The sequence below is a fragment of the Ranitomeya imitator genome, chromosome 9 (genome assembly GCF_032444005.1).
Source record: "Ranitomeya imitator isolate aRanImi1 chromosome 9, aRanImi1.pri, whole genome shotgun sequence".
In the NCBI taxonomy this organism is placed as follows: Eukaryota; Metazoa; Chordata; class Amphibia; order Anura; family Dendrobatidae; genus Ranitomeya; species Ranitomeya imitator.
In genome coordinates, this window is record NC_091290.1 from 48,673,706 (window position 1) to 48,687,212 (window position 13,507).

Below are 13,507 nucleotides of genomic sequence, written 5' to 3' on the forward strand. Positions count from 1 at the left end.
GCCCCGCTCCGACCTTTGCTCCTGGCGACTTGGTGTGGCTCTCCGCCCGTAACATCAGGCTGCGAGTGGAGTCCACTAAGTTTGCACCTCGCTACTTGGGTCCTTTTAAGGTCCTCGAACAGGTTAATCCTGTGGTCTATCGTTTAGCCCTTCCGCCACGCCTGGGTATCACCGACACCTTTCATGTGTCCCTCTTGAAACCCGTATACATGTCCCGGTTTTCCGAGTCATCTGCTGGGACATCGGGTTCGTCTACGGACGATTACGAGGTGAATGCTATTTTGGGGTGCAAGGTGGTACGTGGTAAAAAAATTTATTTGGTGGACTGGAAGGGTTATGATCCTGAGGACAGGTCCTGGGAGCCTGCTGAGCACATTCAGACTCCGCAGCTCATTGCTGCCTTTGAGCGTAGCGAGGTCCAAGGAGGGGGGGGGCATGTTAGGGGTCGAGTTCCCGCCTCTGCACAGGGGGAATCTCGGGCCATCTCCGCTGCGGTCTCCCATTCCTCTCCTGCCGCAGTTGAGCCTGCTCAGCGGAGACGTCAGTCCAAGCGTCTTGCTCAGTCCCACTCTGTACAAAGAGTTACTGCTGCCTTTCCTGCTTCTGCCATTGAAGTCAGTGCTGGGCAGCGGCGAGCAGACGCTTCTGCGACTAAGTCCTGCTTTTCTCATTCTGAGCATGCCCTGAGTAAGATCTCTCAGTGGAGATCGAGGGTCACATGGTAGGAAGGTCCTATAGCTGCTAGGACTAACTCCTGCTTTTCACACACTGAGAATGCCCAGGGTAAGATCTCTCAGTGGAGATCTAGGGTCACATGCTCAGGTATGGCAGTCTCTCATTGGTCCTTCTAGGAAGGTCTTTTACTTGCTGCAGCTATATAAGGCTCGCATGGCCGCACGGCCATGCGCTAGTATCAATGCATGACATGAGTTTTGCGCCAGTGTGGTCACGCTTGTGTGTATTCAGGGACCCGGCTGAAAAAAGCCACTAGAATACCGGCACCTCCGGTGAGGAGATTGTGTGTTTGGTTACAGGGCCCCGGCTGAAATAAGCCACTAGAATACCGGCTCCTCCGGTGAGGAGATTGTATGTTTGCCTCCTGGACTGCGTGACCACAAGCTGCTATCTGCTCAGCAGTTACTGTGTATTCCTGTGGAGTTTAACAGGACACAGTCCTTTCCTTATAGCGACTCTGTGAAGCAACAGAGTTCGCTTCTACCGCCATATTGTGCCGCTGTTTGCCAGCAGCAGGTTCTTATCCTGCACGGTGGACCCCGGGCTGCGAACGCACCAAATAACATCTCTATATTTACTCGGTGCATTCCGCCAGCCCTAACAGGATATACTTATTTATTTTTCTAGATATATTTTTTGCACATATGGGAAAATTCATAAAAACTGTAATTCTATACTTCTTAAAAGTGGCATCAAATGCTTGAAGAATTCCCACATTGTATTTGTTTTTCTGTTACGCCAATTGCAGTCTTTAAGTATTTGGTCAGTATTTTACATCAGTATTTGTAAGCCAAAGTCAGGAGTGGGTGATAAATACAGAAGTGGTGATGTGTTTCTATTATACTTTTCGTGTGATTGTTCCACTCCTGGTTTTGGCTTAAAAATCTTGATGTAAAAAAGTCACCAAATATTCAGTGTGTACATGCAGCCAGTAGCCATTCAGTTAGGTTTCACTCATACTATGAGGTTTTTGATGTTGCAGATTTTCTCTAACATTTCTGCACCTATTATGTGAATTAAGTCACTTGCTTTTACATTTTTAGTGCATTTTTTACACTGCTTTTTTAATCTTTTATAATTCACATTAAATAAAACAGTTTTCTTTTACGATACTACTTTAGGTTTTCTTGAACAAAACTTTACAGATATGATCATGTGTAGAGTTCATGCGTATTTAGTGGTAATCCACAGTAGAAAAACACTAAAAACCACATGCGTTTTTTACCTGCAGAATTTCACATCTAATACAAGTCTACGGTGGAAATCTGCACATAAAACTCATTCTACCCGCAAGAGAAATTGACATACTGTGGATTTCAAACAAACAACGCAGGTCAGTTTACTGTGCGCAAAAAAAAAAAGAAACAGTGGGCGTAAGATTTCTATAAATCGCACCCACTTTGTCGAACTTTAAGTCGCTTTGAGTTTTACACTTTTTTTGTGAAAATATGCAACATCAAAGCCTCACCAAAATCTCATTGTAGGAACTTAACCTTAGAGTAAGTGAACACTAAGCCTTTTTATGGAGTTAAAGCGTTTCTGCTCATTTTCTTTGTAAACATGCCCTTAAAACGTCTTTAGAGTGTCTAAAAACAATGGATGTTTTTTTTTAACTTAAAGTACTGTATTTTTTTCTAATTCATACAAGAAAGCTTTAAAATAGAATTTATATTTACAGTGTACATCCATTAGCATTTAACATTAATTTAATTTTACAACATGACCTATTTAGTGAAATTACATGGAGTTTAATTACTTAGACATATTAGATGAACGTAATTTTATTATTGTTTTAATTTATTTATAACTTTAATTTTTTTTAATAAAATGACATAACATTATTGATTTTCCTCAATAAGAGATTTTCCTCAATAAGATGAAAGCAATGTATTTTCACTTTCGATGAATACAAGCAGAGATCTTGCGAATTGAGATACTGATTTGGCTTTTATCCTAAGTCACATTGCACGACTCGTTAAAGAGTTGATTGTGACTTGTAGGATCGCTACTTCCAATAGGTGGCGCTATAGAGTTTAAGTCCTCTCTTTCTCAGAAGAGGCAATTTGCATATGAAAAACTTAAGAAATTGATATCTAAATGATAGCTTTAGAAAACGGCAGAAATCATTTAACAAAGAATAAACTTGACTTATACTAAAATAGCCCATTTTTTAATATTCGTCATACTCACACAATTCATTTCTAGAGTCTGACAACTTTTGGCGCACTCTGCTCCTATGGATGCTTGAGAACTACAGCTAACAAAAGTCATTGGTAAATTGCATTCTAAAAAAGTGAGGGAAAATAATAAGAAACTTTAGTTCAAAGGCTATTATATAACTAGATTACAGAATGTTACAGGACAGAAAAAAATACTATAGTTAATTTTTTGTTTTAATACATTGCAGGCAGATTGCTAATTCAAGATGGCAGCATCATGTCTCAAAGTTCAATAGCTACTCATCTTAAAATACTGAACATATGAGAGGGGAAGGAAACAACCACAGTTGCACATTCTTAGACTGTCTAATATTTCTTTTGTATGCAATTTTTCTTTTTACAAATAACTATTCCTCTTTATAGAATAGGAAGTAAAACAGCACTCCAAAGTTTCTTTGAGAATTTTACAAGTGAAATCCAGTTCATTAAAAAAGATTGTGTATCATTAGCATAGAGTATCAATATTAAAGGGGTTCTCTAGGAATTGAAAAATGAAAAATAAAAAAAGTGTAATTATAACTACATTTCTAAATACTCAAACCAGCCAATTTTTGGGTTTTGGGTTTTGGTTTTCCTCCTCTCTTACAGAGGGCCATAATAAGTTATTTGTCCACATAGATGTACAATGACTTTGTTTTTATGTTGGATGAGCTGTATTTTTTTTATGATAGCATTCATTTTAGTGTACATTATACTGGCAAAATGGAAAAAAATCCAAGTGCAGTGAAATTTTGAAAATTAAAAAGCTGACAATTACTAAATTTGCCTTTCTACCAAGTTGATCCTTCTCTTTTCCATTAAGTCTCTTACATTACTTGATTAAAAACTAACTAGCGGAATCCTTCTAAGCTCTATGAAGAAAAAGGAGATCAATTTCCCCTGCATGACCCATCACTGTGAAGTCCTCAGCAAGGGGGAGGAGTGGAGCAGCTGGGCCAGGAATTGAAGAGGAGGATGACTCATGCAGACAAAGTAGACTTCTGTTTCTATCTAGAGTTTAAAATGATTCAACCATTCTGTTATTACTTATGTGATGTCATAGACCCAATGGAAAAGAGAAAAATTAACTGGGTAGAAAGGTAAAATGAGCAATTGTAAGGACACCGTGCTATATAATATGATGACTGCAATATACAAGGAGGATACAAATGTTGATGGGATTATGACTGAGTCCTAACTCTCATACTGGGATGAACAAATTAGGGGAGATGTTGAACCTGCACACAACAGGTTTGTATACAGACTAGACAATTCCTACCCTCTCGCAGATTTGTCCCTGCCTAACTGCACCAGTTGGCAACTCTAAAATTATGCAATGGCACCCCTACTCATCAGTGGCTGATCCTGAGTGTCCTTAACTGCTCCCTCAATTATACACGAAGTGCAACGCAAAACCTCAACAACAGAACGGAATGCACACAGACAGAGACTGAGGCATGGCTAAAGACATGATGACACAGTCATAAATAAAAGACAGAAGAAAAGGAAGGGACCTCAAAAGAGCTTTTGTATAAGTGAAAATCCCCAGACCCTGTATGTAATAACTTGGGAATAAATCGGAGAAGGGGAATACGAAAACAAACAACAAGAGAAGTGATAGAGAAAACTTCCGCAAGATATTCCTTCACTGGGCAGCTTTGTCTCCAATCATTCATCTTAAGTTGGCATATAGTCAGGAAAGACTGCATGTGCCAGTAGAGTATAGATAGCCCCTCTCAAGATGTGATAGGACAAACCAAAATGAGTCAGTGAAAATACTGGCATAGAAGCAACACACAACATCAAAGACAAGAGCATTATCAACAATTGGACAGATACCACACAGGCTGTGGTCTAACAGAAAGGGAAACTGACCCACAGCCAGAAATCACAGGATTAAGTCAACTCATGGCCTGACATCATGATTCACCATATCAGCACAATTAGAGAGATACAAAACTTGTCCAGTTTTTATTATTATTATTATTATTATTATTATTATTGTTATCATTATTTTAGTGGAGTAAAAATTCAGAAATGTGTAAAAAAAAATTTTTTTTCTGCATCGACAATTTTTGAGATTCTTATGTTGATGGAGCTGATAGAGGGCTCATTTTTGTGGAGCAAGCTAACATTTCTATTAACATTTTGGGAAAGACAATATTTTGATTAATCATGGCAAAAAACTAATTCTGATTTTTAAAAAATTTTTTTAACTCTTCTTTACAGTTGTTATCAATGTATTAACTAATATTACATTTTAATAGATTGGACTGTTATGAACATAATACCATAAATATATATATATATATATATATATTATTTTTAAATCTTTTTATTAAAGGGGGAAAATGAGAATGATTCAGATTTTTAACCCCTATCTGACCTCGGACGGGATAGTACGTCCGAGGTCAGATCCCCTGCTTTGATGTGAGCTCCGCGGTGAGCCCGCATCAAAGCCGGGACATGTCAGCTGTTTTGAACAGCTGACATGTGCCCATAATAGGCACGGGCAGAATCGCGATCTGCCCGCACCTATTAACTAGTTAAATGCCGCTGTGAAACGCAGACAGCGGCATTTAACTACCGCTTCCGGCCGGGCGGCCGGAAATGATGGCATCGCTGACCCCCGTCACATGATCGGGGGTCGGCGATGCTTCAGTATTGTAACCATAGAGGTCCTAGAGACCTCTATGGTTACTGAACGCCGGTGGCTGTGAGCGCCACCCTGTGGTCGGCGCTCACAGCACACCTGCATTTCTGCTACATAACAGCGATCACGGAGGCTATTGAAGCATGGCAAAAGTTTAAAAAAAAAGTTGAAAAAAATGTTAAAAAAATAAAAAAAATATAAAAGTTTAAATCACCCCCCTTTCGCCCCAATCAAAATAAATCAATAAAAAAATAAAATCTACACATATTTGGTATCGCCGCGCTCAGAATCGCCCGATCTATCAACTAAAAAAAAGCATTAACTTGATCGCTAAACGGCGTAGCGGGAAAAAAATTCAAAACGCCATAATTACGTTTTTTTGGTCGCCACGACATTGCATTAAAATGCAATAACGGGCGATCAAAAGAACGTATCTGCACCGAAATTCTATCATTAAAAACGTCATCTCGGCACGCAAAAAATAAGCCCTCAACCGACCCCAGATCACGAAAATTGGAGACGCTACGGGTATAGGAAAATGGCGCTTTTTTTTTTTTTTAGCAAAGTTTGGAATTTTTTTTCACCACTTAGATAAAAAATAACCTAGTCATGTTAGGTGTCTATGAACTTGTACTGACCTGGAGAATCATAATGGTAAGTCAGTTTTAGCATTTAGTGAACCTAGCAAAAAAGCCAAACAAAAAACAAGTGTGGGATTGCACTTTTTTTGCAATTTCACCGCACTTGGAATTTTTTTCCCGTTTTCTAGTACACGACATGCTAAAACCAATGATGTCATTCAAAAGTACAACTCGTCCCGCAAAAAATAAGCCCTCACATGGCCAAATTGACAGAAAAATAAAAAAGTTATGGCTCTGGGAAGGAGAGGATTGAAAAACGAACACGGAAAAACTAAAAATCCCAAGGTCATGAAGGGGTTAATTTTCCATATATATATATATATATATATATATATATATATATATATATATATATATATATTTATATATATATATATTTTTTTTTTTTTTTTTTCAAACTTTTTTTAGTTTTTAATTTATTTTTTAGTCCTCTAAGGCAGGGGTGGGGAATCTTTTTTCTGCGAAGGGAAATACGAATATTTATACCATCCTTTGGGGGCCAAACAAAGTCCACCCACAAAGTGCATCTTGACTCTGGCACTGGTTTCAGGACGTAATCATTCATTGCATGCCCTTCAATGTTCAGTAGTGAGCACTGTGTATGTGTGCTAACAGAGCAAGAAGAAATTAATGAGCTTGTGGCAATCAAAATGCAGCTCCCTGCCAAAGCACTGCGATCCCTGATAATCTGCCTGGGGACCTGACAAAAAGGTCATTGAGGGCCATTTGGGGCCTGAGGTTCCCCACCCCTGCTCTAAGGGAACTGGAATTGTCTCACTGCTTGTTGCCATTGCATTCAATTAGTATCCCAAAATTGCTAAACTTAAATGCTGTTCTCAGAGATTGACAGCGGCATTTCAGTGGTTAAAAGCAGAATGCAAAGCTCAGCTCAATTCGCTGCTCTTAGAGTCAAATCCTGGCTGGTGTATCACAGCCATCATCTGCTGGGAATAGGCTAGTCTCAGTCTGTGAGCCCATTCCGAACACCACCTCCTGACTTGTGGCGTAGATGTACAGCAGATGTAAGGCAAGGGGTTCATTTACAGTATGTTTTCAGAAGTACAGTAATTACTATATGATATTTAAATGGCTGACCTGTCCTAGGATGTTAATAGTAAAGGTGCCTGTGTGCATCTGCAGTAGGTGGCTTCATGCTTGTGTGGTTCTCACAACACACGATATTGGTTCTCTGTTGTGTACAGCAGCATATCAGCATTTAGATAGTCAGGAGTGTGAACAGCCTCTTGCTATTCTCGGCTCTTGAAGCTAAAGGAAGGAGTTGAACTGAGCTTTCTACTGCACATAATCCCAGGCATTGGTTTTATTATCATTCTAGGACAGGTTTCATTCAGCGTAACAAGATGATGGCCATTTTGATATACTAGTGATACTACTAATGGTATTTAGGCATTTATTTATTATAACAGTCTCTGACTTTCAACACTGATGCCAATCAGTGAAGGTTTTAAGAATGGGATATCCTGTTATCAGCTTATCACTGGAGTACCCCTCTAGTGAAAAGTTCTTTTTAGTTTTGTAGGTGTTCCATTGGATGCAACACTCTAATGCAATGTTCCCCAAATTCAGTTTACAAGAGTCACCAACAGGTCATGCTTTCAAAATGTCCTTAGTATTTCACAGGTGATGGAATTATGACCTGTGTAGGTGATGGAATTATCACTAGAGAAGGGCAAATTAGAACAGTAATGTTGACAGTTCATACTGGACAGTCACTGTTCAGATCTGATCAGTGAACATGGATAGGGATGGGCGAACCCGAACTGTAAAGTTCTGGACCTGTACCGAACACTATTCGGTCACAAGGTCCCAAACATTGGTTTCCATGGGAAACCGGTGTTACAGTTCAGGTCCAGGGCCTGTAAATTAATAATAAACATTATAATTATACTTACCTGTCCATCGGCGCATCCTCCTGCTCCGTTGACTCCTGGCCGCATCTGCTTCCGGGGCCGCTCATTAACTTCCAGCAGTATTCACTGCTGACGCCAGCAGAAAATTGCCGAGTGCCAAGCAGTGTTTGTGAATAACCTGGAAGCGGCTCTGGAAGTAGATGCGGCCGGGATTCAGCAGGACGGGAGGATGTGTTGCTGGAAAAGTAAGTATAATTATAATGTTTATTATTAATTTTATTTTTTGTTTTACCACCCGCCCTCCCCATCCCATATCTGTAAAGTCCGAGCTTGGGGTTTGGATGCAAGTTCGCGTCACCTCCGGCCCGAGCTTGAACTTTGCAAAAAAACTCAGGCGAACCCGCTGATCCCAATCATCAGGAGTTTCGCCCATCACTAAATATGGACTGTCTTCTGAAGTTCGGTGCAGTGTATTGGTAAGTCTGTGGTCACAAAGGAATGAGTGATTTTTCTTTCAAGTTTGAGGTCTCCATTATTTTTAATTGGGTTCGGGTTCTGGTGGAAGTTCGGGTACTGTTTTGGTTCCCGAACTGAACTTTCTTGAAAGTTTAGTTTGGGTACCAGAACCTGAACTTCCAGTGGTCCACCCATTCCTAATCATCACTAGAAATAAGCAAACCCAAACTTTAAAAGTTTGCTGTTCATACTGGACAGTGTTCAGTGCTGAACACCAAATATGAACTTCTCCCGGAAGTCAGATCCAATGTTTGGAAATCCAGGAGACGAGAGGGAGAGAAAGTTTGGAATCTCGTTGAGGCTCTGTTACAGTTCTGGAACACGAACCGAACTTTGGAATAAAGTTTGAGTTGGGTACCATAGCCCAAACTTCCATGGGTCCGCTCATCCCTAATCATGACCTGTGCAATACTAAGGAATTCCAGAAAACATGTCCTGTTCTTGGCTCTTGAGGACTAGAGTTGGGGAGCAGTACGAGCAGTCACTGCACTATACTGCTATTCTTGCTTGCTGTGACACATTTACAGTGGCTATCTACAACTGCCACACTAGAGGGAGCTCAAATAGCCATATTAAAAAAATAACATATTTCTGGGCTTAAAAGCAGAATGATGGGCATTGATGGTAATTAAATTGTAGTGAATTTGGTGAAACCCTCATAGGCACATTTAGAGTTTCACCCTTCAATGCTTTCAACTTACTATTTCTGTTTAAGGCACTGAGAACTATGCAAAATACTATAAAAAATACATTTGATGAAATTAATATTGAAAACATATTTTACCTTTAATAGGAGGTCCCACGCAGTTTAATTTTCCTTTCTTACAGACACTATGAAATTAAAAAGAAAATTGAATATCCTAATAAACGTTAATCCATTATTTTACCTATATTCTTACGAAATGTAACTGGATGTTCTTTGTAGTCTAATCACCATTCTGACTAAACATTTTTTTATGTACAGTAATAGATACAATTTTCAATAAATCCATGTAATTTTTTTAGGCCACACTGGGCAATTACACTTGCCCCATTCATTTGCCACTCAATCTTTCATTCACTATTTAAAGTGATGGGTTATCTCTCAGCATTGATCTTCAGAAGTGCACCACTTCCCTGCCTCACAGCTTCCTGTTTGATGGCGGGGGAGCAGTGTGCTCCTGATTCACTGACAAGTCTGACAATTAGCATTTCTGATCTGCAGGCCTGATCTGTGTGCACTCTGATGCTAATTAAGAGCACAGTGGTACTGAATTCGGCCATATCCAGGTATGTGTCCAGCTTTAGAGCAGAGCGTGCAAGCTGTGAGGAAAAAAAAGAGCTTGTATGTACTGCGATCCTTGCCAAAATGGGCAAAAAAATTCCCACAGGCACACTCCAAAATAATGTCGAAAGTTTTCTCAGAAGAGTGGAAGCTATTTTGGCTGTAATGGGTGTATCAACTTTATATTAAGGCTTGAGGATTAAGAATGGGATGTAGTAAAAGCTCCTCTAGAAGTAATGTGTAGGTGTCCCTGGACTTTTGTCATTGACCTTCACTGCAAGTACTTCTAATATTCGCATGGTCATTTGACAGCAAGCATATATTTTTCTAGGGTAAAAGAAAAGATTTCTATCAACATTTTTATACAAATAATGATATTACAGATGTGATGAAATTGGGAGCAATCTGACATACATAAATGAAATGTAGAATACTCACCAAATGAGTTCATTATCAGTTATGGATTGGCCTGGAGGAACCTCTTGGCCTCTGTAGTAACAAGGACAGGAGGAAGCCGGGATACAGATACCAGAAATGTTTAGATAATACCCATGCTTACACGTACATCCAACCAATGGATCAAAATGAACTCTGCAGAGGATATCAGGTTCACTTAAAGATCGACACGTGGGTAGACATGAGCTAATCTTGTAGCTATACACCTGTGTTCTAGGACAGTATGATGAATACGTGCCTGCAAAGGCATATAAATAACAGTTGATGGAAAAAATGAATATTATCAAAAGTCTATATTATGCTAGTGAGCGACATAGATTGTCATCCAAAAAGAGATAGAAAAATGGCTTTGGATATTTGCAATCTTTATTCCAACCTTCATATTTAACTGCAATTCTCATCATACCTTTATGAAAAATATTATTTTATGTGTGTACAAATAATTGGATTTTGGATGCGTTTTAGGGACACTTTCACACTATTTTGTATGATAATCCTTGACATCTGGTAGTTGTGGTTTAGGGGAGGTTCTCTTGCATGTCTCATGAATGTTATATAATGTATATTATATATTTAGTAGGAACCTGTCACATCAAATAACACTAATTACCTGCAGATATAAGGTTAATCTAAAGGTAAATAGAGTGACAATTCTGCCCTTCTGAACATATTTCCTCTTGGTTTCCAGTATTTGTTAGTGCTCGTAGATTATGTTTGAGTCTCCGCAGCTGCATGATTTGCAGCTGCTTTACAGCCTGAATACATGTGGGGATTCCCTAGCAAACAGGCAATCACTGCATCTGTTCAGGCTGTCTAGCAGCTGCAAATCATGCAGCTTTGAACACAAAATAAATAATCTACGAGCAAGCCCAAAATACTCAGAGAACACGCAAGCATGCTTGGAAAACTCGAGTAACGAGTAGTGTTGAGCGATACCTTTCGATATTTGAAAGTATCGGTATCGGATGGGATCGGCCGATATCCAAAAAGTATCGGATATCGCCGATACCGATACCCGATACCAATGCAAGTCAATGGGACACAAATATCGGAAGTGATCCTGGATGGTTCCCAGGGTCTGAAGGAGAGGAAACTTCTTCAGGCCCTGGGATCCATATTCATGTAAAAAATAAAGAATAAAAATAAAAAATATGGATATACTCACCCCTCCGTCGAACCCTGGCTGTCACCGCTGCAAGCGCCTGCCTCCGTTCCTCCAGACCCTGGGAACCATACAGACCGCACACGCCGAAGATGACTGGGAACTTATAGGAACTTCCGATTCCGATTTCCAATATCGCAAAAATATCGGAACTCGGTATCGGAATTCCGATACAGCAAACATCGGCCGATACCCGATATTTGCAGTATCGGCATGCTCAACACTAGTAACGAGCACACTACCTCATCACTAATTCTTATGAAGCTTTTTTGTTCTGTATAAATGAAAAGTTTTACAGTTTTCCAACATATTGTGTTTCACTTCCATACTAGTTTTAAAGGAAAGGCATCACATAGAGCAACAACGAGCGGCTTTGGGGTTAGTATTAGTCTCATCTCTGGCAATGGTCTATGGATCAAACTACCATTTATTATATAATGCTACTGAGCTGAGCAGAAAATTTGGGCAGCAAGTGAAAAAATAACAAATCCTTCCTGATTCTTTGCTACAATGTATCAACCTATGCTCAGACTCACATGGTTCTTGGATAATTGCTATAACTATAAAAATAAAACATGCAACTATGACAACATCACATAAGTGGGACAGATTCCATGGAAATTATCAATCCCGTGCAATAGCACTTTGCTTTATTGTTTTCATTAAATAATTAATAAACGTCATATGCTGAATCCAGAGTAACCTTTTATGTTCTAATGGAACATTTTGAGGGTCGTCCTTTGGTGAAATTGCTTTTGATCATCAGTGGTAGTGATGAGCGTGTATACTCGTTGCTCGGGTTTTCCTGAGCATGCTCGGGTGGTCTCCGAGTATTTCTAGTGCTTGGAGATTTTGTTTTCCTTGCCGCAGCTGAATGATTTGCGGCTACTAGACAGCTTGATTACATGTGGGGATTCCCTAGCAACCAGGCAACCCCCGCATGCACTCAGGCTGACTAGCAGCTGTAAATCATGCAGCTGCATCAACAAAAACTAAATCTCCGAGCATTTACAAATACTCAGAGATCACTCGAGCGTGCTCGGGAAAACCCGAGCCACAAGGATACTCGCTCATCACTAATCAGTAGGATACAAAATAAAGCAAGGCATATTATTATAATATTACATTGTATTGGTCACAAAAGTCAGCCTGCTGTCCTTCCATGTTTTATCTATACGATCTCACTGTCTATAAGTGCATAACACTCAAATATAGGAAACCAATGCCTTACTTACTGCAAACGGTATTTTGCCAGTCGTTTAATATAATCCCTTTTGCTGCACATTTTTTATAATAAGAAAAGAGAGCAGCGCACATGCAGCTCTCACTGTTATCACAGCTACAGGTGTCCATCAGACAGTTCTGCAAATAAATTATATTTTGATGCATTAATTTTTTTTTAATGTGAGTTCCGATCTATGCACACAATTTATGTAATGGAAACAAGAAACCAACATGTTTCGGTTTTCCTCAAAGAGAATGCGATGACCTCTCCTTGAAAGACACAGAACAGTATAGCTCCATTCAATGTTTAGAGCGAATGACATCTGATTGGTGGAGGAGCCAGGCCCCATACCGATATAATATTGGTGATCTCAATATTCAATATTATGTTCTTGGACAACCCATTCATTTATTACATAACATAAAGTTAGGGTATTCAAAATTGTTATTTTTTTGGAAGGAGGTTATTTCATCATATAGCCCTCCAAAATCACAATAAATTGACATGTTAAACTCTTTATAGATGGGGCAGGTAGTAGCACAAAATATCAGAAAATGGGGTTGCTTAATAATAATAATAATAATAATATTTTTGCTTTTCACAATTGAATAATAGTAATACTGCTAATAATAATTTTGTTTGTCTAATGATAATAAAAATAATAATTTTGGATATCGAATAAAAATAATAATAATTTTGCTTTTCCCAATTTAATAATAATAATAATAATAATTATTATTATTTAGTTTGTCTAATGATAATAATAATTGTGGTTGTTGGATAATA

The 13,507-nt window shown here is 39.0% G+C and overlaps 1 protein-coding gene across 1 annotated transcript in view; it reads right to left on the reverse strand.

Moving 5' to 3' along the window:
* Positions 1–13,507, reverse strand: part of LOC138648607 (mucin-2-like) — a 195,918-nt gene that overhangs the window by 140,673 nt on the left and 41,738 nt on the right. The window contains exons 8-10 of the mRNA XM_069738394.1: positions 10,317–10,572; positions 9,399–9,445; positions 2,926–3,020 (exon numbers count right to left, since the gene is read on the reverse strand). Of these exons, the coding sequence (XP_069594495.1) occupies positions 2,926–3,020; positions 9,399–9,445; positions 10,317–10,572 (398 nt within the window). The remainder of the gene's footprint in view (positions 1–2,925; positions 3,021–9,398; positions 9,446–10,316; positions 10,573–13,507) is intronic.